Here is a 26,639-nt window from a genome sequence, read left to right as displayed (position 1 = left end):
GAGAACCATATTGATATAATTCTGCATGACTCCAAATGCTTTCTCATGAATATGAATATGATGTTAATCTGAGATCTGCTTGCCACAGAACAGGGATCTCCAGCCTCCCGTTAACCTCAGAAGAAGGTCTATCATCCTCTCTCAGACCAACCTTCTCAGCAACCCACTGGTCAGGCCCACTGGGCAGTCAGCGTTGTCTATATGGGTGACAACAGAGTCCTGAAACAGGTCCTCTATTTACAACTACACCCTGGCAAGCATTTTACAGGAGGACAGATAAACCATTTCAAGGCCATTCTCAAAACCTCCTGGGAGGAAATGTAACATCTACACAAACTGAAAGGAGTCCTTAACCTCAGTCAGCTGAACGTGGAGGAGAAGCATTTGGAGAGGCGCTGAGCTCTTTAGGAATATGGGAGCATGCAGAAATCAAGCACCCACAGCAGCTCAAATTACCTGTGTTTTAGTCAGGGTCTATTCCATTCGTGGCAGTCTAGATCTCACACTGGATTCACACTTCACCTCAGAATGCATAGGCAGTCATGATTGTAAGTCAACCTTGACCTCGAGGGATTGCCAGAGAAGTTAAACTACCATCTAAAGGGTCTGAAGACCTTTCCACAATTATCAGGAGGTTTTCCCGATGTCAGTGCCGACATGCCTTCATCTATCATGGCCATTAACTAGAGGTCATTTCATATGTATGGGAGCCACTGTTCTCACATAACACTGATATGGGCGTGCTGTGGAGATTTAATTTTTGCCAGTTAAACTCCTATCAAATTGTACATACAGCTTATGTTAATTGGAATTTATAGTGGAAATGTTAAATCCATCCTTTTAAATGACTGAGATGAATTCAGACTGTGAGACTCCAAGTGAAAGTTGTAAACGCCACCATAATACCTATCTTACAAGTTACGTGAAGTTAGTTTCTCACCCAGGGCCAATTATTCACTAGGTTTTTAATATTGAAAGTGACATTAAACTTGAATGTGGAATGCTGTGTTGCCTGGAGAAATCTGTGAAAAGACAGTCATGTTCATTTTTCCAATTGTGAGGTGTATATCAGAACCTGAGAGAAATAAAAAATAGTAACGGATTGCAGGTGTAAGTATGCTCTAAGAATTTCCATTTCATTTCTTTATCAGGAAGCAACTGATTGCAGAGCTTGATCAAGATGAAAAGGATCAACTGAATGCCACGCTGCTAATTCAGGAATATCAGCAGCTCTCTGAAGAGAATCACTCTCTGACCTCCTACCACTTACAGTGTAGAGAACATCTAGAGAAACCTCAGGTGTTACTGCAGCAGCAAGACGGGACTTCCTGATTGCAGGCAAATGATGCTGATGCTACAACAAACAAAATGCTGGAATAGCTGTGGAATCTTCTTCACAGATTCAGAGAATCAATTTGAAGAATTTGTAAAAGGAGAAATGAAGCCATTTTGATAGTTCATGATTTTTCTGGAAGCTGATTTGCAACACTGCTGTTGTTTTTTCCAGATCGGCTAGTATATAGCAAAATTCCATTTTGCTAACATCAAAGAATACAATATGGAAAGGATTAAGGTCCCTAGATATTGTAAACAAATATCAAGTCTATCATTGTTAACATAAATCTAAATGTGCAAGAATTATTAATCAAATCATTTGTATAATGATCAAATTAATGCTGATAAATAATGTTTTATCATAACAGATTATTCTGTACTTATAATTATTTGAAAACATAATGGTCTATAAAAATTGGAGTTTCTTTTTAAATCTACAGTGCTTGCATGCGATAAACATGTGAAGGATGTTTGCTTGAGATTGCCAGACAACATTTGAAAATCAAGAGGAAACTCTGAGATTCGTCTCTGTTTAATTTTAGTCCATTGCAAAATGAAACAGAACTGCACTTACAGAATGAGTTAATTATGCAGGGTTTTTATATAATGTGCACCATTAGTTTCTGTATTTCTTTGGTCAACCAGGAATACACAAAGCGCAAAAATGCAAGTGGACATTTTGTTCATTATTATCATATGATTTTTATAAATATTATACAACTCAGTGTTTTAAAATAATTTAACTTTACTTTGAGGATATTTGTGGCAATTTTACACCATTTTTTACAAGGTGCGATTTTATTTAGCCAGTTATCTGAAGAATACTTTGAAATGTTGAGTACTTCCAGGTTTTTTTCACTGCATACTAATTCTTGCAGTGGTCAATATATCAAACTCTTCTCAATTGTTTTGAAAGGGTAAGTATATACTGTGAAATCTGCAAAAGATAGAAAGTACTCAAATATGAAAACTCAAAGCTGGTCTCTTGTGGTTATTGTTTCATTTAAAATTGTTGTACAACTATCTATAATTTTAATAAAACTTGGGTGACATGATTTCTGCCATTTGTTGCATTTTATAAATATATGTAGGTTTAGATTTTTTGATCAGTTTTACTAAATTGGCCCTAACGAACTAGAACTAGGGACAAGATCCGTGATGTTGCATCTCTGCCTTGGGCACCACATCCAATTTCTTAGACACAAAATGCTGAAGTAACTCAGCGGGACTCAAGTGGAGGCCATTTAAAACTGAGGCGAGAAGAATCTTTTTCACCCGGAGTTGTGAGTTTGTGGAATTCTCTGCCACAGAGGGCAGTGGAGGCCAATTCGCTGGATGAATTTAAAAGAGAGTTAGATAGAGCTCTAGGGGCTAGCGGAATCAAGGGATATGGGGATAAGGCAGGCACGGGTTACTAATTGTGGATGATCAGCCATGATCACAATGAATGGCGGTGCTGGCTAGAAGGGCCAAATGGCCTCCTCCTGCACCTATTTTCTATGTTCTATGGCAGGCAGTATCTCTGGATAGAAGGAATGGGTAACGTTTTGGGTCGATCTTCGGTTTAAACCAGCATCTGCAGTTCTTTCCTACACATCCAATTTCTTGCTCTTGAAGTGGCTCTCAGTTTGTGAATATACCTAACACAACAAATATCAAAATGATCTCAAAGTATCACTCCTGTGGTTTTCCAACATGCATGCCACTATAGCACTGTTGCATTTACACAATCATCCTACCATGCAGTGGTTAAACGTCTCAGACAGGAGATAGATTGAAATAATTCCTCATATGCATTTTTCCCTGTTGTCCCTTAAGCTATCAGAAACATTTTGGATAATTGTTCAGGGAGTGCTGTTTCAGGAAGGGGACCAGCAAAGAGATGCCAGTATGGACCCACCTGTTATTACCTCCATTTGAAAAACATGAAGCCAAGGCGCACATACTCACATTAGTCAGAACAACAGGCGGCACGGTGGCGCAGCGGTAGAGTTGCTGTCTTACAGCGAATGCAGCGCCGGAGACAGGTTCGATCCTGACCACGGGCGCCGTCTATATGAAGTTTGTACGTTCTCCCCGTGACCTGCGTGGGTTTTCTCCGAGATTTTCGGTTTCCTCCCACACTCCAAAGACGTACAGGTATGTAGGTTAATTGACTGGGTAACTGTAAAAATTGTCCCTAGTGCGTGTAGGATAGTGTTAGTGGGCAGCGCGGACTCGGTGGGCCGAAGGGCTTGTTTCCGCGCTGTATCTCTAAATCTAAAAAAATCAAAAAAACAGTGCCATGCAGGTTTAGGCTTAGAGAGCATTCTGGTCGTGTATTGCATGCTCCAAACTGATCTGCAGCCTAACCTTGCCCAGATGCAGCAATGCCAATGGGTATCAAGGTTGTAGTTTAAGGTGCACCTTGACTTCACCTCCCAAATAGCTGGATGTTCATAAGTTTTAGGTACAGAATTAGGCCCATCGTCTACTCTGCCATTCAATCACGGCTGATCGATCGTTCCCTTTCAACCCCATTCTCTTGCCTTCACCCCGTAACCCAACACCCTTGCTAATCAAGAATCTGTCTGCCTTAAAAATATCCATTGACTTGGCTCATTATGCTGTTCCCAGCTTGAATATATTTAATGATTGCCTTTTATGGTAGAGAATTCCAAAGGTTGGATGAATAAATCTTGTATTCTCAGTTTTAAATTACATTCCCTGTACCTAAGGCTATATCCTCTGTCTGCTGTTCTCTCCAGGCATAGCTTCTTTCTCCTTGTATCTACTATGCTTAGTCCTCGTAGATCTTTACAAGTAAGAATGAGATCCACTCCCATTAATCAATACTCCAGTGTTAAAAGCCCAATCAATCAAATCTCTCCACAGAGAATATTATACAAAATTGCATGTTCACGAGAAAACTTCCCTATTTCTGACATTATGATGAAAGGAAGGTAATTGATGATGCAGCTGAAGGCAATGTGGGTGTGTGGTCCAGGACAGTGGCTTGAGGAAACCCTGTTGTCATAACCTAAGGCTGGAATGACTGATCATCAATAACCACAACCATATAGTCTTGTGTCACCTTTGACATAAAACTGCAGTCGCACCTGTTTTGACTCATCGGGGAGACAATGCCAAAAGTTGACATATGCTCCATTGTTGAGAGCTAACTTGGCTTATGATAAAGTGATTCATTTCATTAATATTTGCAGGATTACCACATGAAAAGAACACCTGGCAGAATTCCTCTATTACCTCCAAGGTGAACAAACTGATGAACATATTCTTGCTGAAGTTTTTTTGCTGTTTTACAATTAACTATATATTGGGAATTATTTAGTAATTGGAATGTAGATGCTTCATCTCTGAGATTTAGCAAGCAATTTTGGATTATCTGATTGCTGCTCATTGTTCACATTCTTACTTGTAAAACAAAATGATTTGCAAAACATGATCTTTTCCACTACCTCTATAGTTATAACCTCCTCGGATCGTACACCTTGTTGTGGTGAAGAGGCTTGCCTGCCCCCATGATTCCGAGAGCGATGCCGTCGGAAGCACTAGCTTCTGGTAGGGCCGCCAATGGCGGATGAGGGTCCAGACTAAGAACGATCCAACGTACAAGACCTCAACGGCGGACCAGGCGGACAAAGGTATCTTGAACTCAACGGCAGTGAAGGCGTCAACAAATCTATCAGCTCCAATCATCTTGGTTCCCTTGCCATTGGAATTAGTTGATTGATTTGTGAAGGACCGTGTGCTTCTTGGAGCGCAACATCAAGTACACGTTAAACAAACACACGCACAGGCGTCTTCGTTCTGACATCGGAAAGTAGACCATCATCCTCGACCTCGAGGGATAGTCACGATGATAGTTATAAGAGTGGTAAGGTGCACATATGTGAATTTGAACCAAATTACAAGAAAGTTAAGGTGCTTGCATTAGTTCTGAACAGTAGGCAATATTTACACTTTATAGATATACTTCATATACACTTTAGGATAAATAACCAGATTTCATTCTGTAAAATTGCTTGTCAATAACGAGACTAGCAATATTTTAGTTTAACTCCTTGTCCTTTCAACGAGACAAAGAAACAATGTCCAGTTAAGGAAGGGAAAATTAAATCAGCCTTAACAAGACTAAGAATGGTAGTCAATATCCTGCCCTAAACCATTGCTATCAAAATTAGATTAACTAGCCATAAGCACAATGCTGTTTGTGAGACCTTGTTATGTGCAATTATTCTTTACATTTACCAGCATAACTGCTTTTCAAAAGTAAAGTGAAATGTTCTGAAATATTTCAAAGATGTAACTAAGGCCCACTGGAAGATGCGGGACTAGTATTTTTCTACTCAGAAATGTTATACAGTTGTTTTTCTAAACCAAGGAGAGTTTTATGAGAGAAATCCCAGACAAATGTGGAAAGCAACAGAATAAATCTGATGGGAAATTAGCAGTTGCTTTATGCAGTGTCTTAACACACACCAAATTCCATTAAAGATTTGCAAAGGCTCTGACTTAAGAAACCGTTCACTTTTTAATTCTTTGACTTGCTCCCTCTCTTTTGGTTCCAAATTCTATTCTTATGTGTTCCTCATCTTAGTTGCTCTACTATTGGGTTCAGCACTGAATCATAAGCTCTGGTTTCCTCATTAAATTCACCCCCTTCTCCAATTTTACTCCTCACGTACCACTCTGTAATCACTCAGTGACTTCCACATCAACATATAGTGGTGATCCTGGCTACCAACCATTAAATTGTCTATGGAAATGCTGACTGGTAGGTCGTACTAGTCACATCTATGAAGCAAGACCAAAATTGTCAGTTTTCCATTAGATGAGTAAACGATGATTCACCAACTAGAAGATTGTTTGTGAGAGCACTTCAGCTGAGTAACACTTTGTGCTGGATTTTTTTTCATCTTTCAGGGAGGTGGTGGAGGGTGGGGGGGGGGGGGGGGAGGGGGAGGGGGGGGGGAGGAGGGGGGGGAGGGGGAGGGGGGTCCACCGTTGCGCTGTGGTTTGTTTGGTAAAACCCCTGTTGATGTTTCCCATTTGTTTTGCTGCTCTGTCAGGGGCGGGGACTGGGGGGAGGGGCGGGGACTGGGGGGCGGGGACTGGGGGGCGGGGACTGGGGGGCGGGGACTGGGGGGCGGGGACTGGGGGGCGGGGACTGGGGGGCGGGGACTGGGGGGCGGGGACTGGGGGGCGGGGACTGGGGGGCGGGGACTGGGGGGCGGGGACTGGGGGGCGGGGACTGGGGGGCGGGGACTGGGGGGCGGGGACTGGGGGGCGGGGACTGGGGGGCGGGGACTGGGGGAGGGGCGGGGACTGGGGGGCGGGGACTGGAGGAGGGGCGGGGACTGGGGGGCGGGGACTGGGGGGAGGGGCGGGGACTGGGGGGCGGGGCGGGCACTGTGGGCGGGGATTGGGGGAGGGGGGGCGGGGACCGGAGTGGCACTGGGAGGGAGGGGCGGAGACTGGGGGGAGGGGAGGGCGGGCGGGGACTGGGGGGAGGGGAGGGCGGGCGGGGACTGGGGGGAGGGGCGGTGAGGGGACTGGGGGTGGGGACCGGAGTGGCACTGGGAGGGAGGGGCGGAGACTGGGGGCGGGGGACTGGGGAGAGGAGGAGGGGGGCGGGGCCTGGGGACTGGGGGAGAGTAGGAGGGGGGCGGGGCAACGCTCGCGGACTCCGAGTTTGTGTGGAAATAAGCGCGAGCGGCCGCGGGCCGCGGGTGTGAGGCAGGAGACGCTGCCGGCGCCGGGTTTCCCTCCCTCCTTTCTCCTGTCGGCATGAGGTGAGGGGCGAGGTGTGAGGGCCCCTGGGCCCGGGGTGGGAGTGGGAGTGGGCCGGGCGGGCGGGCAGGGCCGGGCTGGAGCGGTCGCTGTGAGGCTTCGGGCCGTCACCGCAGGCCGGGCTGGGCTGGGCTGGGCTGTGACAGCCTCTCCCACGGCCGCTGCGCTGGGTGTCCGCCGGCCCCTTCCACCACTGTCTGAGCAGGGCCGGTTGGCGGGTGGGAGAAGGTCGTCCATGCCTGTTTTGTAAACAATGGTGTGACCAAGTCGCTTCCAGCGCCACCCCGCACTCAGTTTTGATAGTTCTGTATTTTGGGTCAACGCTGCCAATAATCAAACTTGGTGGGTGTAGTTAGAAACAATAAACAAAAGGGCGGGTTCAAATAACAGGGGGCATTTTATTCGTTTGTAGCTGAAATGCACTTATGGAAAGGTTTATGCTTTGTACTCGAAGGTTGAGTTTGTGTTCTTAAGATTTTACGCCACAGAAGTACTCAGTTTTCCATGAAATTATGATACAAGCATCGGTTCATCGCAGCTGATTGTAAGTTTTTGGCGCAGACAACACGCCAGATTGTTGAAGTTCAATCCTGTATTTGGGGTGGTTGATATCCTTGGGATATGAAACTGTATGGATTCTGTTCCAATGGTTCAGATTCTTGTTGCAATAGGGTTTATGTTGAAGCATATGTGAGATGATAGATCTTATGAATGGCAAATAGACAGCACACAAATCATTACTTGTTCAAACTAACAAATGGCCACTTGACCACCCACCCAATTAGAAGAGGTCTGTCATCTCTTGACTTTTAGGATGAAAATAAGTTTATCTCGGAAATCCTTTCACAGAAGGTAGACTTGGACATTTGATCCATTGATCACACTGGAGACTAAATTTCCATTATACATGCAAGAATAGGCAAATGTGCTCAAGATATATTATCATGGGAACTTTGCCATGCAATAATGTTATACTTGATTCATCTTTTTGCAAGTCCATCACTATTCCCTTGATTCTCGTACTGATTTAGAAATAATCTATCCCAACTTTCATATTTTCAAGGATTCAGCAACACAGCTTTGTGGGATAAGGAATGCAAAGACCTACAATCCTTTTAAGAGAAGAAAGTCTTCCTCATTTCAGTCTTAAATGATTGCCCCCTTATTCTGAACCTCAAGGTGCCATGAAGAGAAACACCCATCTAGTAGTTATTTACTTGCAGCCACCTAAAAATCTTGTGTATTATAATAAGATTACCCCCTAATCATTTGAACTCCAACGAGTGCAGACCCAACATATTCCACAATCCCTCCACACCTGAATTATTCCAGGAAACCTTCTCGGATCACCCTCCAATGACAATATAGATTTTCTTAAAGAAACAAACCTAACTAGGCACTCTGGATGTGGGCTCAGGAGGGCATTTCGACTTTACTGCTTTTTATACTTTAAGCCCATTGAGATACAGGCCTGCATTTCATTACCCTTCCTGATTGACTGCTGTATCCATATGCCAATTTTGTGTTTTTGTGAACCGATGATACCCCTCCCCATTATTCCTTTGTACTTTCTACATTTTTTACTTTTTAAAAACTATTCTTTACTCTTCCAAAAAGAGCAACCTTACTCATAAAATTCCATTTGCCAACTCTTTGCCTCTCACATGGCCTGTCAACATCTCTCCGTTAACTTTTGTATCTTCACAGCTTCACAGTGCCTTCCATACCTCCGAAAGGTAACAGAGCTTTAGGTTGAAGTAGCTATAAAGATAGTAATGGGCATTGATATTGTTATTGGTTTACGTGTACCAAAATACAGTGGAAAACTTTGTGTGCTTCTCAGTCAAAGCAAACCATACACTAGTGCAGAGGGCAATACCAAGGTGCAGAACATAGTGTTACAGCATTATACCCTTATCGAGAAAGTGCCATTAAAAAAGTAAGGGTCGTATTGAGTCAGGGCAGGAGATCGGGACCACGCCCTTCGCTTCTGTGAAGACCGTTCAGGAGCATGATAACAGCCGGGAAGTACGTGCTCTTTATGATGGGGAGGACCTTTCTTATGCACTACAATTTATTGATTTTCAGTGGGCAGGTTGTGATTGTGGCTTGAAATTGCACATCTGTAAAATGTGATACTGAACAGCAGTTGGTGAGTAGCAGTTAATACGAGCCGAGGTTCCCATTTTTATGATTTATGACATGCTCTTCATTGGTACAGAATGCTGGGAAGGAGGTTCACAACTCCGATAACTTGCGATCCGATTGTTTGGAAATGTGAAAGGTTCAAGTCAAGTCACGTCATCTACAGCTAGTTATGCTCGAGTGCAGTAGTTATGTTTCTCTGGTTTAGAAAATCAATTATAAAGACAATTGTGTCAATGGGAGAATTGGAGTTTTGGGGCACAAGCATTTCAGACTGCCAATAACACAGTTACTTTTCCAACAGGACTTTCAAGTGAAGCTATTTTCAGTAGCAATAAGTTTATTTTTGTGACTGCAAGCTAAAAATGTATATTACATTGCTTAATAGAGTATCCTTGCACAAGTGTCAATAAAAGCGCTAGCGACCTATGGTTAAAGTAGCAGCTGTGTTCTTAAGAGACTAGTGCCTAATTACTGTGAGCAAGTTACACTGAAACTATTTTATTTTCTCACCCGTACTGCTTAAATCCAATGCCTCAGGCTTCAAGCAATTTCCAAAGTAAATTTGGTGGTTTTCTGCTTCCTGATTGAAGTTGCATTATAACCAAATTAGCTCACATAGTGCAATTAGTATTCCCAATTTAATTTATAAAAACACGCATTATAGCAGAACGGCCTGTAAGCACAAGTGCAGTGAGGTGCAGGTATAATGAATCACAGGTACATAGACCACAGACAACACACATAGACACATTATATGTAAATTATCCGGGCCTGTGGATAAAATGGGCACTTTTCGATGCACAAGACATTAGTGCAAAAACGCAGTTGGAAAATAGTCATGGTAGAGTAAAAGGTGGTCTGTAGTGTTCTATTGCCAATGTAGGATTAGGGTGCACAGATCTGCACGAAAACCTGATGGTTACAGGAATGTAGCTGCTTTTGCACTAGGTGTTGTGGATCTTGAGCTTCTGTATCGCCAGCTTGATGGTGGAAATGAGAAGAGGGCATGGTGAAGATCCTTGACGATGAATCCTTGACGTTCCTTTTGAGGCAGCGCCTCGTGTAGATGCTTTTGATAATGTAAATCTTTCTCACTTTGCGCTCTCCTGGCTTGCTGGAAAATGTAGTAACCTGCCAGACAACATGTAAATCGAAAAGGCGCAGTGCACCTGAAGACAAGTTTGGTGAGGTATGAGATTGTTGCAGTGGGCTCCAGGCTTTGTGCCGTATGGATGGTAGGCCGAAGGGTGGAATTGAATGAAGGGCCTCGACCTGAAACGTCACCCATTCCTTCTCTCCAGAGATGCTGCCTGTCCCGCTCGCTGAGTTACTCCAGCTTTTTGTGTCTATCTTCGGTTTGAACCAGTATCTGCAGTTCCTTCCCACAAGAGAAAACAAGTGCATGGTTAAGGACTTTGGCAACAGATTGGCAAAATTTAGTATTGTTGTAAGGACTGAAAGCAATGGACTTCGTAAGGCTTGGGATTTCAAATAATAAATAGCAATAGTAATTTGACATTTGTTTCCGTCACTAGGTAATATGTTGAAGGATTCCTTTAAATTCCAATGGGATAGAGGTGAGCTTTAAGGAGTGGTCTTGGAGATATCATAACTGCATTTTGCAGAAGTATAAATTATGATTGCATACTATTTTGATAATTATTTAAATTTCAGAACCAATATTGTCAAGGCAAACCTATTGGCTACTGCTGCCAATGCACTGAACTTTCATCAGGAATTTATTGGTGTAAAGGATGGAAAAAAAAGTTACCTGAAGCCTGCCTTTATACTGCTATTTATATTCACCTAATATCCTGAAACATGCTGTGACTGTTTTTTTCAGGGACCATTGTGGAAAGGTGGTTCTTTCTGTTTTCCAGCTAAAAAGAATATGTATTTGCATGATATACAGATGTTTATTTAGTACCATGTTACACAGACTGAAAGATCTGTCTGATACCTCAACTTGATCGTAGTTACATATAATAGACAATAGTCAATAGGTGCAGGAGGAGGCCATTCGGCCCTTCGAGCCAGCACCGCCATTCAATGTGATCATGGCTGATCATTCTCAATTAGTACCCCGTTCCTGCCTTCTCCCCATACCCCCCTGACTCCGCTATCCTTAAGAACTCTATCTAGCTCTCTCTTGAATGCATTCAGAGAATTGGCCTCCACTGCCTTCTGAGGCAGAGAATTCCACAGATTCACAACTCATATCATATCATATCATATATATACAGCCGGAAACAGGCCTTTTCGGCCCTCCAAGTCCGTGCCGCCCAGTGATCCCCGTACATTAACACTATCCTACACCCACTAGGGACAATTTTTACATTTACCCAGCCAATTAACCTACATACCTACATACTCTGACTGAAAAAGTTTTTTCTCATATAACCATATAACCATATAACAATTACAGCACGGAAACAGGCCCGTTCGGCCCTACCAGTCCATGCCGACCACTTTCTCTGACCTAGTCTCATCTACCTGCTCTCAGACCATAACCCTCCAATCCCCTCCCATCCATATACCTATCCAATTTACTCTTAAATAATAAAATCGAGCCTGCCTCCACCACTTCCACCGGAAGCTCATTCCATACAGCCACCACCCTCTGAGTAAAGAAGTTACCCCTCATCTTACCCCTAAACCTTTGTCCCTTAATTCTGAAGTTATGTCCCCTTGTTGGAATCTTCCCCACTCTCAAAGGGAAAAGCCTACCCACGTCAACTCTGTCCGTCCCTCTTAAAATTTTAAAAACCTCTATCAAGTCCCCCCTCAACCTACTACGCTCCAAAGAATAAAGACCCAACCTGTTCAACCTCTCTCTGTAGCTTAAGTGCTGAAACCCAGGCAACATTCTAGTAAATCTCTGTACCCTCTCCATTTTGTCGACATCCTTCCTATAATTTGGCGACCAGAACTGCACACCATACTCCAGATTCGGCCTCACCAATGCCCTGTACAATTTTAACATTACATCCCAACTTCTATATTCGATGCTCTGATTTATAAAGGCAAGCATACCAAACGCCTTCTTCACCACCCTATCCACATGAGATTCCACCTTCAGGGAACAATGCACAGTTATTCCCAGATCCCTCTGTTCCACTGCATTCCTCAATTCCCTACCATTTACCCTGTACGTCCTATTTTGATTTGTCCTACCAAAATGCAGCACCTCACACTTATCAGCATTATACTCCATCTGCCATCTTTCAGCCCACCCTTCCAAAAGGCCCAAGTCTCTCTGTAGACTTTGAAAATCTACTTCATTATTAACTACACCACCTATCTTAGTATCATCTGCATACTTACTCATCTCAGTTCTAAATGGCCTACCCCTTATTCTTAAACTGTGGCCCCTTGTTCTGGACTCCCCCAACATTGGGAACATGTTTCCTGCTTCTAACGTGTCCAACCCCTTAATAATCTTATATGTTTCAATAAGATCTCCTCTCATCCTTCTAAATTCCAGTGTATACAAGCCTAGTCGCTCCAGTCTTTCAACATATGATAGTCCCGCCATTCCGGGAATTAACCTAGTAAACCTACGCAGCACGCCCTCAAATGCAAGAATATCCTTCCTCAAATTTGGAGACCAAAACTGCACACAGTACTCCAGGTGCGGTCTCACTAGGGCCCTGTACAACTGCAGAAGGACCTCTTTGCACCTATACTCAACTCCTCTTGTTATGAAGGGCAACATTCCATTGGCTTTCTTCACTGCCTGCTGTACCTGCATGCTTCCTTTCAGTGACTGATGCACTAGGACACCCAGATCTCGTTGTACGTCCCCTGTTCCTAACTTGACACCATTCCGATAATACTCTGCCTTCCTATTCTTACCACCAAAGTGGATAACCTCACACTTATCCACATTAAACTGCATCTGCCATGCATCCACCCACTCACACAACCTGTCCAAGTCACCCTGCAACCTCATAGCATCTTCCTCACAGTTCACACTACCACCCAGCTTTGTATCATCTGCAAATTTGCTAATGGTACTTTTAATCCCTTCATCCAAGTCATTAATGTATATTGTAAATAGCTGCGGTCCCAGCACCGAGCCTTGCGGTACCCCACTAGTTTAAGAAAATAACTGCAGATGCTGGTACAAATCGATTTATTCACAAAATGCTGGAGTAACTCAGCAGGTCAGGCAGCATCTCGGGAGAGAAGGAATGGGTGAAGTTTCGGGTCGAGACCCTTCTTCAGACTGATGTCAGGGGGGCGGGACAAAGGAAGGATATAGGTGGAGACAGGAAGATAGAGGGAGATCTGGGAAGGAGGAGGGGAAGGGAGGGACAGAGGAACTATCTAAAGTTGGAGAAGTCGATGTTCATACCACTGGGTTGCAAACTGCCCAGGCGAAATATGAGGTGCTGTTCCTCCAATTTCCGGTGGGCCTCACTATGGCACTGGAGGAGGCCCATGACAGAAAGGTCAGACTGGGAGTGGGAGGAGGAGTTGAAGAGCTCGGCCACCGGGAGATCAGTTTGGTTAATGCGGACCGAGCGCAGGTGTTCAGCGAAGCGATCGCCGAGCCTGCGCTTGGTTTCGCCGATGTAAATAAGTTGACATCTAGAGCAGCGGATGCAATAGATGAGGTTGGAGGAGGTGCAGGTGAACCTTTGTCTCACCTGGAAAGACTGTTTGGGTCCTTGGATGGAGTTGAGGGGGGAGGTAAAGGGATAGGTGTTGCACCTCGTGCGGTTGCAGGGGAAAGTGCCCGGGGTTGGGGTGGTTTGGGTAGGAAGGGACGAGTGGACCAGGGAGTTACGGAGGGAACGGTCTCTGCGGAACGCAGAGAGGGGAGGGGATGGGAAGATATGGCCAGTGGTGGGGTCCCGTTGTAGGTGACGGAAATGTTGGTGGATGATATGTTGGATCCGCTGGCTGGTGGAGTGGAAGGTGAGAACGAGGGGGATTCTGTCCTTGTTGCGAGTGGGGGGAGGGGGAGCAAGAGCGGAGCTGCGGGATGTAGAAGAGACCCCAGTGAGAGCCTCATCTATAATGGAGGAGGGGAAGCCCCGTTTTCTGAAGAACGAGGACATTTTAGAAGCCCTAGTGTGAAACACCTCATCCCGGGCGCAGATGCGGCGTAGACGGAGGAATTGGGATAGACTTTTTGCAGGGGACCGGGTGGGAAGAAGTGTAGTCCAGATAGCTGTGCGAGTCAGTGGGTTTATAGTAAATGTCCGTCACTAGTCTGTCTCCTGTGATGGAGATGGTGAGGTCCAGAAACGGGAGGGAGATGTCGGAGATAGTCCAGGTCCCCCACTAGTTACTGCCTGCCATTCTGAAAGGGACCCATTTGTCCCCATTCTTTGCTTTCTGTCAACCAATTTTCTATCCATGTCAGTACCCTACCTCCAATACCATGTGCTCTAATTTTGCCCACTAATCTCCTATGTGGAACCTTGTCAAAGGCTTTCTGAATGTCAAGGTACACCACATCCACCGGCTCTCCCCTGTCAATTTTCCTAGTTACATCCTCAAAGAATTCCAGAAGATTAGTCAAGCATGATTTCCCCTTCGTAAATCCATGCTGACTCGGAACAATCCTGTTACTACTATCCAAATGCTCTGCAATTTCGTCTTTTATAATTGACTCCAGCATCTTCCCCACCACTGATATCAGACTAACTGGTCTATAATTTCCCATTTTCTCTCTCCCTCCTTTCTTAAAAAGTGGGACAACATTAGCTACCCTCCAATCCACAGGAACTGATCCTGAATCTATAGAACATTGGAAAATGATCACCAATGCGTCCACAATTTCTAGCGCCACCTCCTTAAGTACTCTGGGATGCAGACCATCAGGCCCTGGGGATTTATCAGCCTTCAGTCCCATCAGTCTACCCAACACCATTTCCTGCCTAATGTGGATTTCCTTCAGTTCCTCCATCACCCTAGGATCTCTGACCACTAGAACATCTGGGAGATTGCTTGTATCTTCCTTAGTGAAGACAGATCCAAAGTACCGGTTCAACTCGTCTGCCATTTCCTTGTTCCCCATAATAAATTCCCCCGCTTCTGTCTTCAAGAGACCCACATTTGCCTTGACTATTTTTTTCCTCTTTACATACCTAAAAAAGCTTTTACTATCCTCCTTTATATTAATGGCTAGTTTACCCTCGTACCTCATATTTTCTCCCCGTATTGCCTTCTTAGTCATCTTCTGTTGCTCTTTAAAAGAGTCCCAATCCTGTGGCTTCCCACTCTTCTTTGCTTTGTTGTACTTCTGCTCTTTTATTTTTATGCTGTCCTTGACTTCCCTTGTCAGCCACGGGTGCCTCTTACTCCCCTTGGAATCTTTCATCCTCTTTGGGATAAGGAACAAATCTTGAGAATTTTTTTTTTGGATAGCCTAGTGAATACTTGGTTTTCATTCACATTTCCCCCCCAAACCATTACAGCCTATTGCCTTGCCTCAAACTGTGTTATTTGCAAAGAAAAAAATGTGTCCTCTACTAGCCTTGTAAACATCTTTTGAAAGATGCAGAGTATATATAGCCTTGGGTATTCTTTTCTCCAGCTTGATTGTTGCAATTGCTTTTGAAGTTTTTATTGGGATCTGAAACTAAGTATGGTGTTATTGTATACTGCTGTGTGTTCCTCTTGTAACTTTTAATAATTAACAGCTGAGAAAAGCATTCCTTTTGCTGCCAACTACCTCTTTTGGAGAGGATGCACGGCACTCTCACACCTCTTTCAGTTTACTGATGATTACACGGTGGGTTTGGGTTCTGTGGTTATTATTCTGCTCTTGGATCATTTTGTTTGCCATTTATTAATATAACCGAACTGAAAAAGCTTCAGCGAGTTCGTTGGAGCGGGATAGAGAGAGACTGAGTTGATTTTGGTGGGCTGCAGCATAAGAATTCTCTTCAGACGTGTGAAGGGAGGAAAGTATTAGAGAGGCCGACTGTATACAAAGAATAACTGATAAGTAAAATAAAATAAATGACCCGTGCAAGGAGGAGCTAAGTGTGTAGACGTGTGGGAGAGTAGAAACTCGGGTGTTGAACAGTCAGCTGGGTGAGGAGAGTTAATTTATTGTTGACAAGTGAAATGCTGAATTTTAAAATGAAGCTGTTATGTCCAGCTAATAAATTGTGCTTTGCATGCATATCCTCCTCTCTCCATACCCCCCCCCCCCCCCCCAGCCTGACTTTAAATATCCTTCTATTCCTTTGCACCTCATGTCCACCTACCTTGTCTTTAAAACCAGTTCAGCTCAACTCATGTTTGTGGTAATAAGTTCCAGTACTCTCTGGGAAAAGTTTGTTCTGCATTCTCTATTGAATTTACCAGTGACTTTCCCTCATAATAAATTTCTTTTTGATTTAAGGTACTGAAACTGTGAGAAGAAATTGACATTAAAAAAAAATTGGTGTGATATTTTACCTATTCATCCTCCATTTATTTGTAAAGTCTGTGCCTAATTCTCCTAATTCTTTATTGAATTATGTTAAGTACGTGATTTCAATATAGTGCATAAATTGACAGAAAAAATAAGGCAGGGTTACTTCAACATGATTTGATTCAAATTCAGAATTATTTTATTATCACATACATCAGGGTGCAATGAAATTGCTTGTTCACATGAAGCTCCGAGAGTAAACGGTACACATGATAACGATAGACACAATAATATGACAAATGCAAAGCAGCAGAATGGTGAAAGATTGTATTACAATCTGAAGTTGTGCAGAAAAATACTGATGGGCAACAGCGGAATAATCGAATGAGGTCGAGTTTGGAGTTGGATGCCAAACCTCCAGAAAGGAGGTGTGAAAGAGATGTAGGAAGGAACTGCAGATGCTGGTTTGCACCAGAGATAGACATTAAATGCTGGAGTAACTCAGCGGGACAGGCAGCATCTCTGGAAAGAAGGATTCGGGGGTTTGTTAGTAGCGAGGAAGCAACAGTGCTTAAGTTTGGACGTGCATGCTTTCAAGCTCCTGTATCGTCTCGCAGAAGGTAGAAAGGAGGAAAGTGAATGAACAGGGTGGCTGGCTTCCTTGGCGATATTTCCAACCTTCCTGATGCAACGCACTGTGGAGATGGACTGGATGGAAGGAAGTCAAGATTCAATTTATTGTCACAGTGAAATTTGAGTTACCATAATGTGGCGAGCCTGTGATGGATTATCTGTCACCTAGATTAGGCATTTAAGATGTAATTTAGTTATGGATGTGTTCACCATTCTCTGCAGCTTCAGGTGGTCAAAGGCAGAGCAGTTGATACCCCTTGCTAAGATACATCCCATCAGAATACTTTCTATATCAGATTTGTAGAAATTGGAGAGAATCCTTGTGGACTTGCCAGAGCTTCTGCTAGAATAGTGGAAGACACAAACCCGAGCCAAATACAATGGTACAATAAACAATTTGGCAACAAATATGCATAATATTATCACATGTCTGTTTCTTCTGGCAGTAGAAAGCAAGTCAAAAAGGTTACCAGACTTCTGCACTGATGGTTCATCTAGAAGGTAATATTATGTATATATGTGGCCAAATTACTTATTATAGGATTGCATTTGGCTCAACTTTGTGTATCTTTCATTATTCTAGCAGTTTAGCTTTCTGTTGTTTTTGTTAATTGGTATTCCATAATGAATTGACATGTGAAATGCCTAATGTAGGTGATAGATTTTAATACCAGTACAAATTAGTGAAATGCTGTATTATATTGCCAGGTCAGTAGATTATGAACTAGAGAACTTTGTGCATCTATGTCGTGCGCTGATTGGAACATTATACAAGAAATACCATAGAGAGATGTGGCTCAACTAGTCGACGAAGAAACAGTCAAGATAGGAAATTAGTGCAATTTAATGCCAGAATGTATCTAGTGCAAATGAAGTGAACATGATGGCATAGAAAATGTGTGCAGAATTATGCAATTCAGTGCGATCGTGGTTGATCTTTCTCATTACCATATTTCTACTCTCTCTCCTTTCCCCTGGGTAGATTTGATCTATCCATCTGGAATATATTTAGCACCGATCTCCAAAGCTTTATACACCATCTTTAAAGTTTAGAGTTTATTAATTTAGTGCGGAAACAGGCCCTTTGGCCCACCGAGTCTGCACCAACTAGTGATAAAGTCAGGATAAAGCCTAGGTCTCTGGTGCTTTAAGGCAGCGACTCTACCGCTGCATCACCCGATCCATGCATGTTTAATTTGTCGTGGAGTCCACAAACTGTCCTTTCGGCCTGACTAGTGCTAGTGTACGGGGATCGCTGGTCGGCACAGGCTCAGTGGGCCAAAGGGCCGGTTTCCGCACTGTATCTCTAAACTCTAAACCTTTGGGTTCTTAAAGTATTAAGATGGATAAATCGCCAGGGGAAGATGGGATCTATTCCAGGTTATTGAGAGAGGCAAGAGAGGAAATTACAGGGGCCGTGATGAAGATCTTTGTATCCCCTCTTGCCACACGCAAGGTCCTGGAGGGCGGGGGAGTTGCCAGTGTTGTTTGTTTTAAAAGGGAAGTAGATATAGTCTAGAAAATTATAGATCAGTGAGCCTCGCATCAGTGGTTGGGAATCTTTGGGCTGGGATTTACTCTCATTTGGAAGAGAATGGTCTAATTAGGGAAGATAGACACAAAAAGTTGGAGTAACTCAGCGGGACAGGCAGCATCTCTGGAGAGAAGGAATGGGGAACGTTTCGGGTCGAGACCCTTCAGACTGGTTAGGGATAAGGGAAACGAGAGATATAGACAGTGATGTGGAGAGATAAAGAACAATGAATAAAAGTTATGCAAAAAAGTAATGATGATAAAGGAAACAGGCCATTGTTAACTGTTTGTAGGGTGAAAATGAGAAGCTGGTGCGACTTGGGTGGGGGAGGAATAGAGAGAGAGGGAATGCCGGGGCTACCTGAAGTGAGAGAAATCAATATTCATACCACTGGGCTGTAAGCTGCCCAAGCGAAATATGAGATGCTGTTCCTCCAATTTGCGTTTAGCCTCACTCTGACAATGGAGGAGACTGAGGACAGAAAGGTCTGTGTAGGAATGGGAAGGGAAATTAAACTAGGAGATCAGGTAGGTTCAGGTGGGTTGAGCGAAGGTGTTCCTCGAAACGATGCCCAGTCTGCGTTTGGTCTCGCTGACGTATAAGAGTCCACATCTTGAACAACGGATACAGTAGATGAGGTTGGAGGAGGTGCAAGTGAACCTCCGCCTGATCTGAAAAGACTGTCGGGGTCCCTGGACGGAGTTGAGGGAGGAGGTATAGGGACTGGTGTTGCATCTTCTGCTGTTGCAGGGGAAGGTACCTGGGGAGGGGGTGGTTTGGGTGGGAAGGGATGAGTTAACCAGGGAGTTGCGGAGGGAACTGTCTCTGCGGAAGATGGGAAAATGTGGCTAGTGGTGGGATCCCGTTGGAGGTGGTGGAAATTTCGGAGGATTGTGTGTTGTATACGACGGCTGATGGGGTGAAAGGTAAGGACTAAGGGGAACTCTGTCTCAGTTGCGACTAGGGGGAGAGGGAGCAAGGGCGGAGCTGCGGGGTACCGAGGAGACATGTGAGGGTCTCATCTATGATGGAAGAGTGGGACCCCCGTTCCTTATTGAATGAGGACATCTCGGATGTCAGTCAGTATGGCTTTGTCCACTGCAGGTCATGTCTCACTAACATGATTGAGTATATTTGTTGAAGTGAAGAAGGTGATTTTTCCTTCTGCAAATATACTCAATCAAGTTAGTAAGACATGACCGGCAGAGGATGTTTTCTACAATGATGTGAGAAAGCATGGGCTGTTCCAGAAGATTAAGATGCGTAGGATCCACAGTGACTTGGCAGTTTGGGGTCAGTACTGGTTTGTCCCTAGAGGACAGAGGATAGTGGTGGAAGGGTTTTATTCTGGCTGGAAGTCAGTGTCAGTGGTGGTCGGCAGGATCTATGCTGGGACCTCTGTTGTTTGTGGGATAATATAAACACGACTGTTACACGACTGGTACAGTTGCAGCCAGTGAGGATGGCTGCCAAAGGATGCAACGGGATTTAGATCAGTTACAGGAATGGGTGGAGAAGTATTAGATGGAGTTTCATCTGAACAAGTGTGAGGTGCTGCATTTTAGTAGATCAAAGGTAAGGGGAAAGTATACAATTGTTGCTAATGACAAAATCCTTAACAGCATTGATGTACAGAGGGATTTTGGCATCCAAGTCCATGCATCTGAGAGTGGCATCGCAGGTAGGTGGAGTGGTAAAGGTGGTGTCCTTGGTCAAGACGCTGAGCAGAAGAGTGGGGAAGTAACGTTGCACCATTTTCATGTAATGTGTGCAGGTTTGATCACCCCTCACAGGAAGGATGTGGAGGGTTTGAAGAGGGTGCAGACGTTTACCAAAATGCTACCTGGATTGCAGGGTGCTAGCTATCAGGGGAGATTGGGCAAATTTGGGTTATCTTTTCCACTGGAGCATTGAAGGTTGAGGGAAGACCTGATAGAAGTATGTAAATGATGAGGCATGGATGTGGTCAAAATATTTTTTTTACAAGTGGGAATGTGAAAGATGAGAGTGTATAGCTTTGAAGTCAGAGAGGGAAGGTTTAACGAGATGTGCAGGGCAAGTCTTTGGACACAGGATGCATGGAACATGCTGCAGGGGTGAAGATGGGAGCAGATGCGATAGTGGCATTTAAGAGGCTTTTAGAAAGGCACAGTGGGGAAATATGGGGAAAGGAGAGATATGGATATTAAAGTTAAGTCAAAGGTGTATGAACTTTAAAAAAGCATTGAAGGCAACTCAAGGCAGCTGTTAGAAATAACTTCTTCATCCAAAATTGTGGGTTTTTTTCTGGGTTAATTAATAGAACATTTTACTTTCATCAGCCATATAATTAGGAAATTGGAGAATTTGCATTGAATGTAAAAATGGACAGAATGAATCCCTCGTGCGCATCTTATGATTTACAGCAGTTAATGTTAAATTGATTTGTATATATTGGGGCAATTTATATTTGGTGTTATGTTGTGAGCAGTTGTTGCAGATTGACAATTTCACCAAATACTAAAGCAAAATTGTTCTCCTGAGTAGACTTAATGTAAACCTGCTCAATACTCTGGAAGATAATTTGGCTGTTTAAGCGAATAATCGTTCTTAAGACTGAAGCAACAAAGTAATCATTATCTATTTAAGCTAAGTTTTAATTGGGCTTGAACTAATTACTGTTTACTGCATAATGTCTTGGTCATTAGTATTGGCATTCCAGAATGGTGCTTCACAGACTTGACTACTTGTTTCTCAATATCATGCTTGTGTGTATTTTTACTTTTTTTAGGGATGCGTATAATTTTTTTTTAAATCGCCAGTTATTCTGTGGTGGGTAGAATTGAAAGATGCAAATGTTCCCACTCTCCTCCACAGTTAAAGGAAAAATGCTTAAATTTACACTTTTCTAGTTTAACATATGTCGAAGCTGTCTCCTTACGTTTAGTCCATGCTAAAAATAAATGCACATTTCCTGTATTTGTACTATTCATCAGTTTACTTGTTGAAAAACTGTCATATTTCTCCTTGTGAATATTGAGTTAATTGCAGCAATATGGCAGTTGCTATGCAACTTCCCAATGTTGACTTTACCTTTTATTTGCGTGTGTTCAGCTGTTCATTGATACATAGAATCAACTATCAGTGTTTGAATCTGAAATATGTTTAAGCTGCGCTGGGTGGTAGATATATTTTGCTATCTTTAATCCAGGTTAATGTCTTGCTATCTTGTTTAAAAAATAAAATAACTGTCATAGTTGATCTCTTAATCTGAAGTGTGACATTTTCAATGTCATGTAACTAGGGAAAAAACAGGATCCCATCTTTCAATACAAGAAGACAAACATTGTTTGGGGAATTTGAGGTGTTTGTAAGAATTATGGAAGTGAGTCTTGCAACCAAAGGTTAGTTTGGTTTAGAGATACAGCGCGGAAATAGGCCCTTCGGCCCACCGAGTCCGCACCGACCAGTGATCCCCGCACATTAACACTATCCTCCACACACTAGGGACAATTTATACTTATACCAAGCCAATTAACCTACAAACCTGTACATCTTTGGAGTGTGGGAGGAAACCGAAGATGTTGAAAATCCACGCAGGTCACGGGGAGAACATACAAACTCCGTACACATAAGCAGCCGTAGTCAGGTTTGAACCTGGGTCACTAGGGCTGGAAGGCAGTAGCTCCACCGCTGCACCACTGTGCCGCTGAGATTTTGTGTATATCATGTTTTAGTGGTCAATTAAAAACTTTTCCCCCACTCCCACCCTCTTCACAAAAAAAGACTAATTTCCACTACCACCCTAAAGGGCCAGAATGATTGAAGTGGATTCGGATCTTTTTCTTTTGAAATAACATGGGTTTCATTATTGGAGAGAAGACACTTTCAACTGTTGAGTATTGACTGTCCTTATTGATTTGTTTTCCTGATTCAAGCTATCACCTTATTGCTGTATTGCATTTGTATTATATGTGAAAAGAGAAAACTGATTAATGCTTCCAGGAACAGAAAATATAGAAGTATGTAGTGCTGTACACAATAGTTAAAACAGTTCAAAACTAGATACGCTTGCAAACAATAATGTTACTTGAACAGCTTGACTCCTTGGTATAAGAAAATAACTGCAGATGCTGGTACAAATTGATTTATTCACAAAATGCTGGAGTAACTCAGCAGGTCAGGCAGCATCTCGGGAGAGGAGGAATGGGTGAAGTTTCGGGTCGAGACCCTTCTTCAGACTCCTTGCCCACCACTCCTTGGTGGTGGGCTAGAAGTTCCGATATTTCAACCCAGTGAGAAGAGGGTGGTAAATGTCGTGAGGGCATACTTGCTGGTGCATTGTGTACCTGTTCCCCTTTTCCTTTTATACTGTAGAGGTGGTGGGCTTGGGAGATGCTGTTGGTGAAATATTGATGAGCTGCAGCAGTGCTTTTTGAGGATGACGCACACACTGACCACATTGTGCCAATATTGGGGAGAGTGAGCATTTAGGGTGCCTGTCCGACAGGCTGCTTTTAATGGAGCAAAAATCAAACTTGGAGGAATTTGGTGTGTCAGGCAACATCTGTGGAGGGAAATGGACATTCTGCATTTTGGGTTGAGTCGTTTTCCCTGCACTGAGGAAGCAACAAGCGCTCAGTCCAGAGGAAGGAAGGGTCCTGACCCCAAAACACTGACTGTTCACTTCCTTCCCCAGATGCTTCCTGACATGGTCACTTTCTCCAGCACTTTTCTTTTTCCTCCACATTCCAGCATCTGAAACTTTGTGTCTCTGCTTTTATTTTGGGTTTTGCCAATTTTGTTTGTCTAATCTAGTCAAGGGGGAGTGTTCCTTGTCTTGGAGCTTGTATGTATGAGGGAGTAAAAAAGTAACGCTTGCCAGAGGATAGTCAATCCCTTACAACACGTAGCCATGGCATGCAGGCGGCTCGTGCGGTTTTTGACCTCCTAAGATCTTGATGCTGGCAGATAACAGTATAACAGTATAACAGAACTTTATTGTCATTCGGTATAAATACCGAACGAAATTTCCAGTGTAGAAAGACTGGGGGATGGTTAATTCGTACCTTTTTATAAGAAGCTGCAAGGAAAAGCCAGGGAACTGCAGGATGGTGAGCCTAACATCAGTGATGGGAAAACTATTGGAGGGGACTCTGAGAGACAGGATCTATCTGTGTTTGGTGAAGTGTGGATTGGTTGAGATTCATCAGTTTGAAGAAGGGTCCCGACCCAAAAGTCACCTTTTGATATTCTCCTGAGATGCTGCCTGACCCACTGAGCTACTCCAGCACTGTCTTCTCTTGATTAGGGATAGTTAGCATTGCTTTGTGTGTGGGTGATCTAGATAGCCAACAAGGTACAAAATTGTCTTGGTAAAAGGAATCAGAGGGTAGTAGTCGAGGGTTGTTGCTCTGATTGGGGACATGACCAGTAGTATGTCGAAGGAATCGGTGCTGGGTGTACGATTGTTTATCAATGTTGTTAACCTGGTAGTTTGCCGATGACACTAAAATTAGTGGTTATCTCAGATTACAACAGGATCTAGATAAACTGGGGAAGTCGGCCAAGGAATGGCCGATGATATTTAACTTCTGAGGTGTTGCATTTTGCTAATTTAATCAGGACAGGAGTTGCAAAGTAAATGGCAGTGCCCTGGCGAATATTGTCGGACTGCGAGACCGAGAAGTGCAGGTACCTAGTTTTGTGAAAGAAGAGTCACAAGTAGACAGAGTGGGGGAAAATGCTTTGTCATCATGCCTTCATCTATCAGGGCATTGGGTGCAGGAGTTGGGAAGTCATGTTGCACCTGTAAAAATTGTTGGAATATTGCACATAGTTTTGGTCAGTCAAGTGCAGGAAGGATATCGTGCAACTGGAAAGCGTGCAGAAAAGATTCATGAGGATGTTCCCAGATCTGGGAGTCTTGAGTGACTTGGATTCTTTCCGCTCGGAGCATTGGAGGTTGGGGGGGGGGGGGGGATGACCTTATAGAAGTATATAAAATCATCAGTGGTGTAATTGAGGCAGACAGTCACAGTCAATTTGCGAGTATACCAGAGTCTAAAACTCGAGAACATCGCTTTAATGTGAAAGCGAAAAGATACTTGGAGGGCAATTTTTTCATGCAAAGTGTACTGGGTGTATGGACTGAGCTGCCTGAGGCTACAGTGGCAATAGACAATAGGTGCAGGAGTAGGCCATTCGGCCCTTCGAGCCAGCACTGCCATTCAATGCGATCATGGCTGATCACTCTCAATCAGTACCCCGTTCCTGCCTTCTCCCCATACCCCCTCACTCCGCTATCCTTAAGAGCTCTATCCAGCCCTCTCTTGAAAGCATCCAACGAACTGGCCTCCACTGCCTTCTGAGGCAGAGAATTCCACACCTTCACCACTCTCTGACTGAAAAAGGTCTTCCTCATCTCCGTTCTAAATGGCCTACCCCTTATTCTTAAACTGTGGCCCCTTGTTCTGGACTCCCCCAACATTGGGAACATGTTTCCTGCCTCTAATGTGTCCAATCCCCTAATTATCTTATATGTTTCAATAAGATCCCCCCTCATCCTTCTAAATTCCAGTGTATACAAGCCCAATCGCTCCAGCCTTTCAACATACGACAGTCCCGCCATTCCGGGAATTAACCTAGTGAACCTACGCTGCACGCCCTCCATAGCAAGAATACCCTTCCTCAAATTTGGAGACCAAAACTGCACACAGTACTCCAGGTGCGGTCTCACCAGGGCCCGGTACAACTGTAGAAGGACCTCTTTGCTCCTATACTCAACTCCTCTTGTTATGAAGGCCAACATTCCATTGGCTTTCTTCACTGCCTGCTGTACCTGCATGCTTCCTTTCATTGACTGATGCACTAGGACACCCAGATCTCGTTGAACTCCCCCTCCTCCTAACTTGACACCATTCAGATAATAATCTGCCTTTCTATTCTTACTTCCAAAGTGAATAACCTCACATGGCGGGTGTGATAATAATGGTTAGGAGATGTTAGGACAGGTACATGGATAGAGAAGTTTTAGAGGGATGTGGGACAAATGCAAGCAAATGGGACAAGCTTATGATCACCATGGATGAGTTGGACTGAAGGGGCTGTTTCCACGCTGTGTGAATCTGATTCTACTGTTGAATGTCGAGGGGAAACTGAAAATCTTTCAAGGATCTATTGGACCGTTATGGGTTCTGGTCATGGATAGGGCCAACATGAGAGTGACATATGATGTAAGTGTCTGAGGGTATTTTGCTAGGTGGAGTGCAATCCATGAAGATGATGCTCCTCCATGGGTTTGCTCCTGACGAAGGTGTACCCACATCCTTGAACCATCAATTGGCCATCTGGTGCCTGATGTGTCCCACGCCTGCTGCAATGTGGGTGTCCATGTCTGAGTTCCTGAGCGATGATTGTAGCGTGGCGGTCAGGTATCTCGTTGTTGGGATTGTCCATTGAGTTTTAACATTCCAGGTTCCAAGCTTCATCGGGTCTTTGTAGTGAGATCTTTAATGGCTGGCAGGAGGACAAAGACAATCGGAGACCAGGCTCTGGATATTAATACTGACTGTTGGATATCCACATGCATGAGCATTCCCAACCTGCCAACTTCCTCATGTCTCCCCCTTACCCACTCTCCTTTACCCTGTTCCGAGCAAAACACCCGTCTTCAGCTTCCAATGTGGTCAACACACCTGTGCTATATTCTGGCTGCAGCTGCAGACTGGGCTCATGGGATCTGCACCCACCCAGGGCTGGCCATGACCCCCACTTCTGTGTGAAGAGAACAAATTAGAATTACAGGAAATGAAACAAATACTGTGGTGTTTGGTATGT

At 43.9% G+C, this 26,639-nt stretch overlaps 2 protein-coding genes across 11 annotated transcripts in view; both read left to right on the top strand.

Moving 5' to 3' along the window:
• The window catches only part of map3k7cl (map3k7 C-terminal like), a 129,947-nt gene extending 127,571 nt beyond the window's left edge, over window positions 1–2,376 (top strand). For all 10 annotated transcript variants that reach the window (XM_078408911.1, XM_078408902.1, XM_078408910.1 and 7 more), the window contains one exon: window positions 1,152–2,376. In XM_078408911.1, coding sequence (XP_078265037.1) covers window positions 1,152–1,332 — 181 coding nt within the window. In that variant the 3' untranslated portion in view covers window positions 1,333–2,376. The remainder of the gene's footprint in view (window positions 1–1,151) is intronic.
• Window positions 2,377–7,006: 4,630 nt separating this feature from the next.
• Window positions 7,007–26,639, top strand: part of LOC144598663 (transcription regulator protein BACH1-like) — a 65,850-nt gene continuing 46,217 nt past the window's right edge. Inside the window, exon 1 of the mRNA XM_078408892.1 lies at window positions 7,007–7,130. The gene's annotated coding sequence lies outside the window, so the exon portion shown is untranslated. The remainder of the gene's footprint in view (window positions 7,131–26,639) is intronic.

Source organism: Rhinoraja longicauda, chromosome 12 (genome assembly GCF_053455715.1).
Source record: "Rhinoraja longicauda isolate Sanriku21f chromosome 12, sRhiLon1.1, whole genome shotgun sequence".
NCBI lineage: Eukaryota > Metazoa > Chordata > Chondrichthyes > Rajiformes > Arhynchobatidae > Rhinoraja > Rhinoraja longicauda.
Note: the sequence above shows the minus strand (reverse complement) of the source record. Positions and strands in the feature narration are given on the sequence as shown.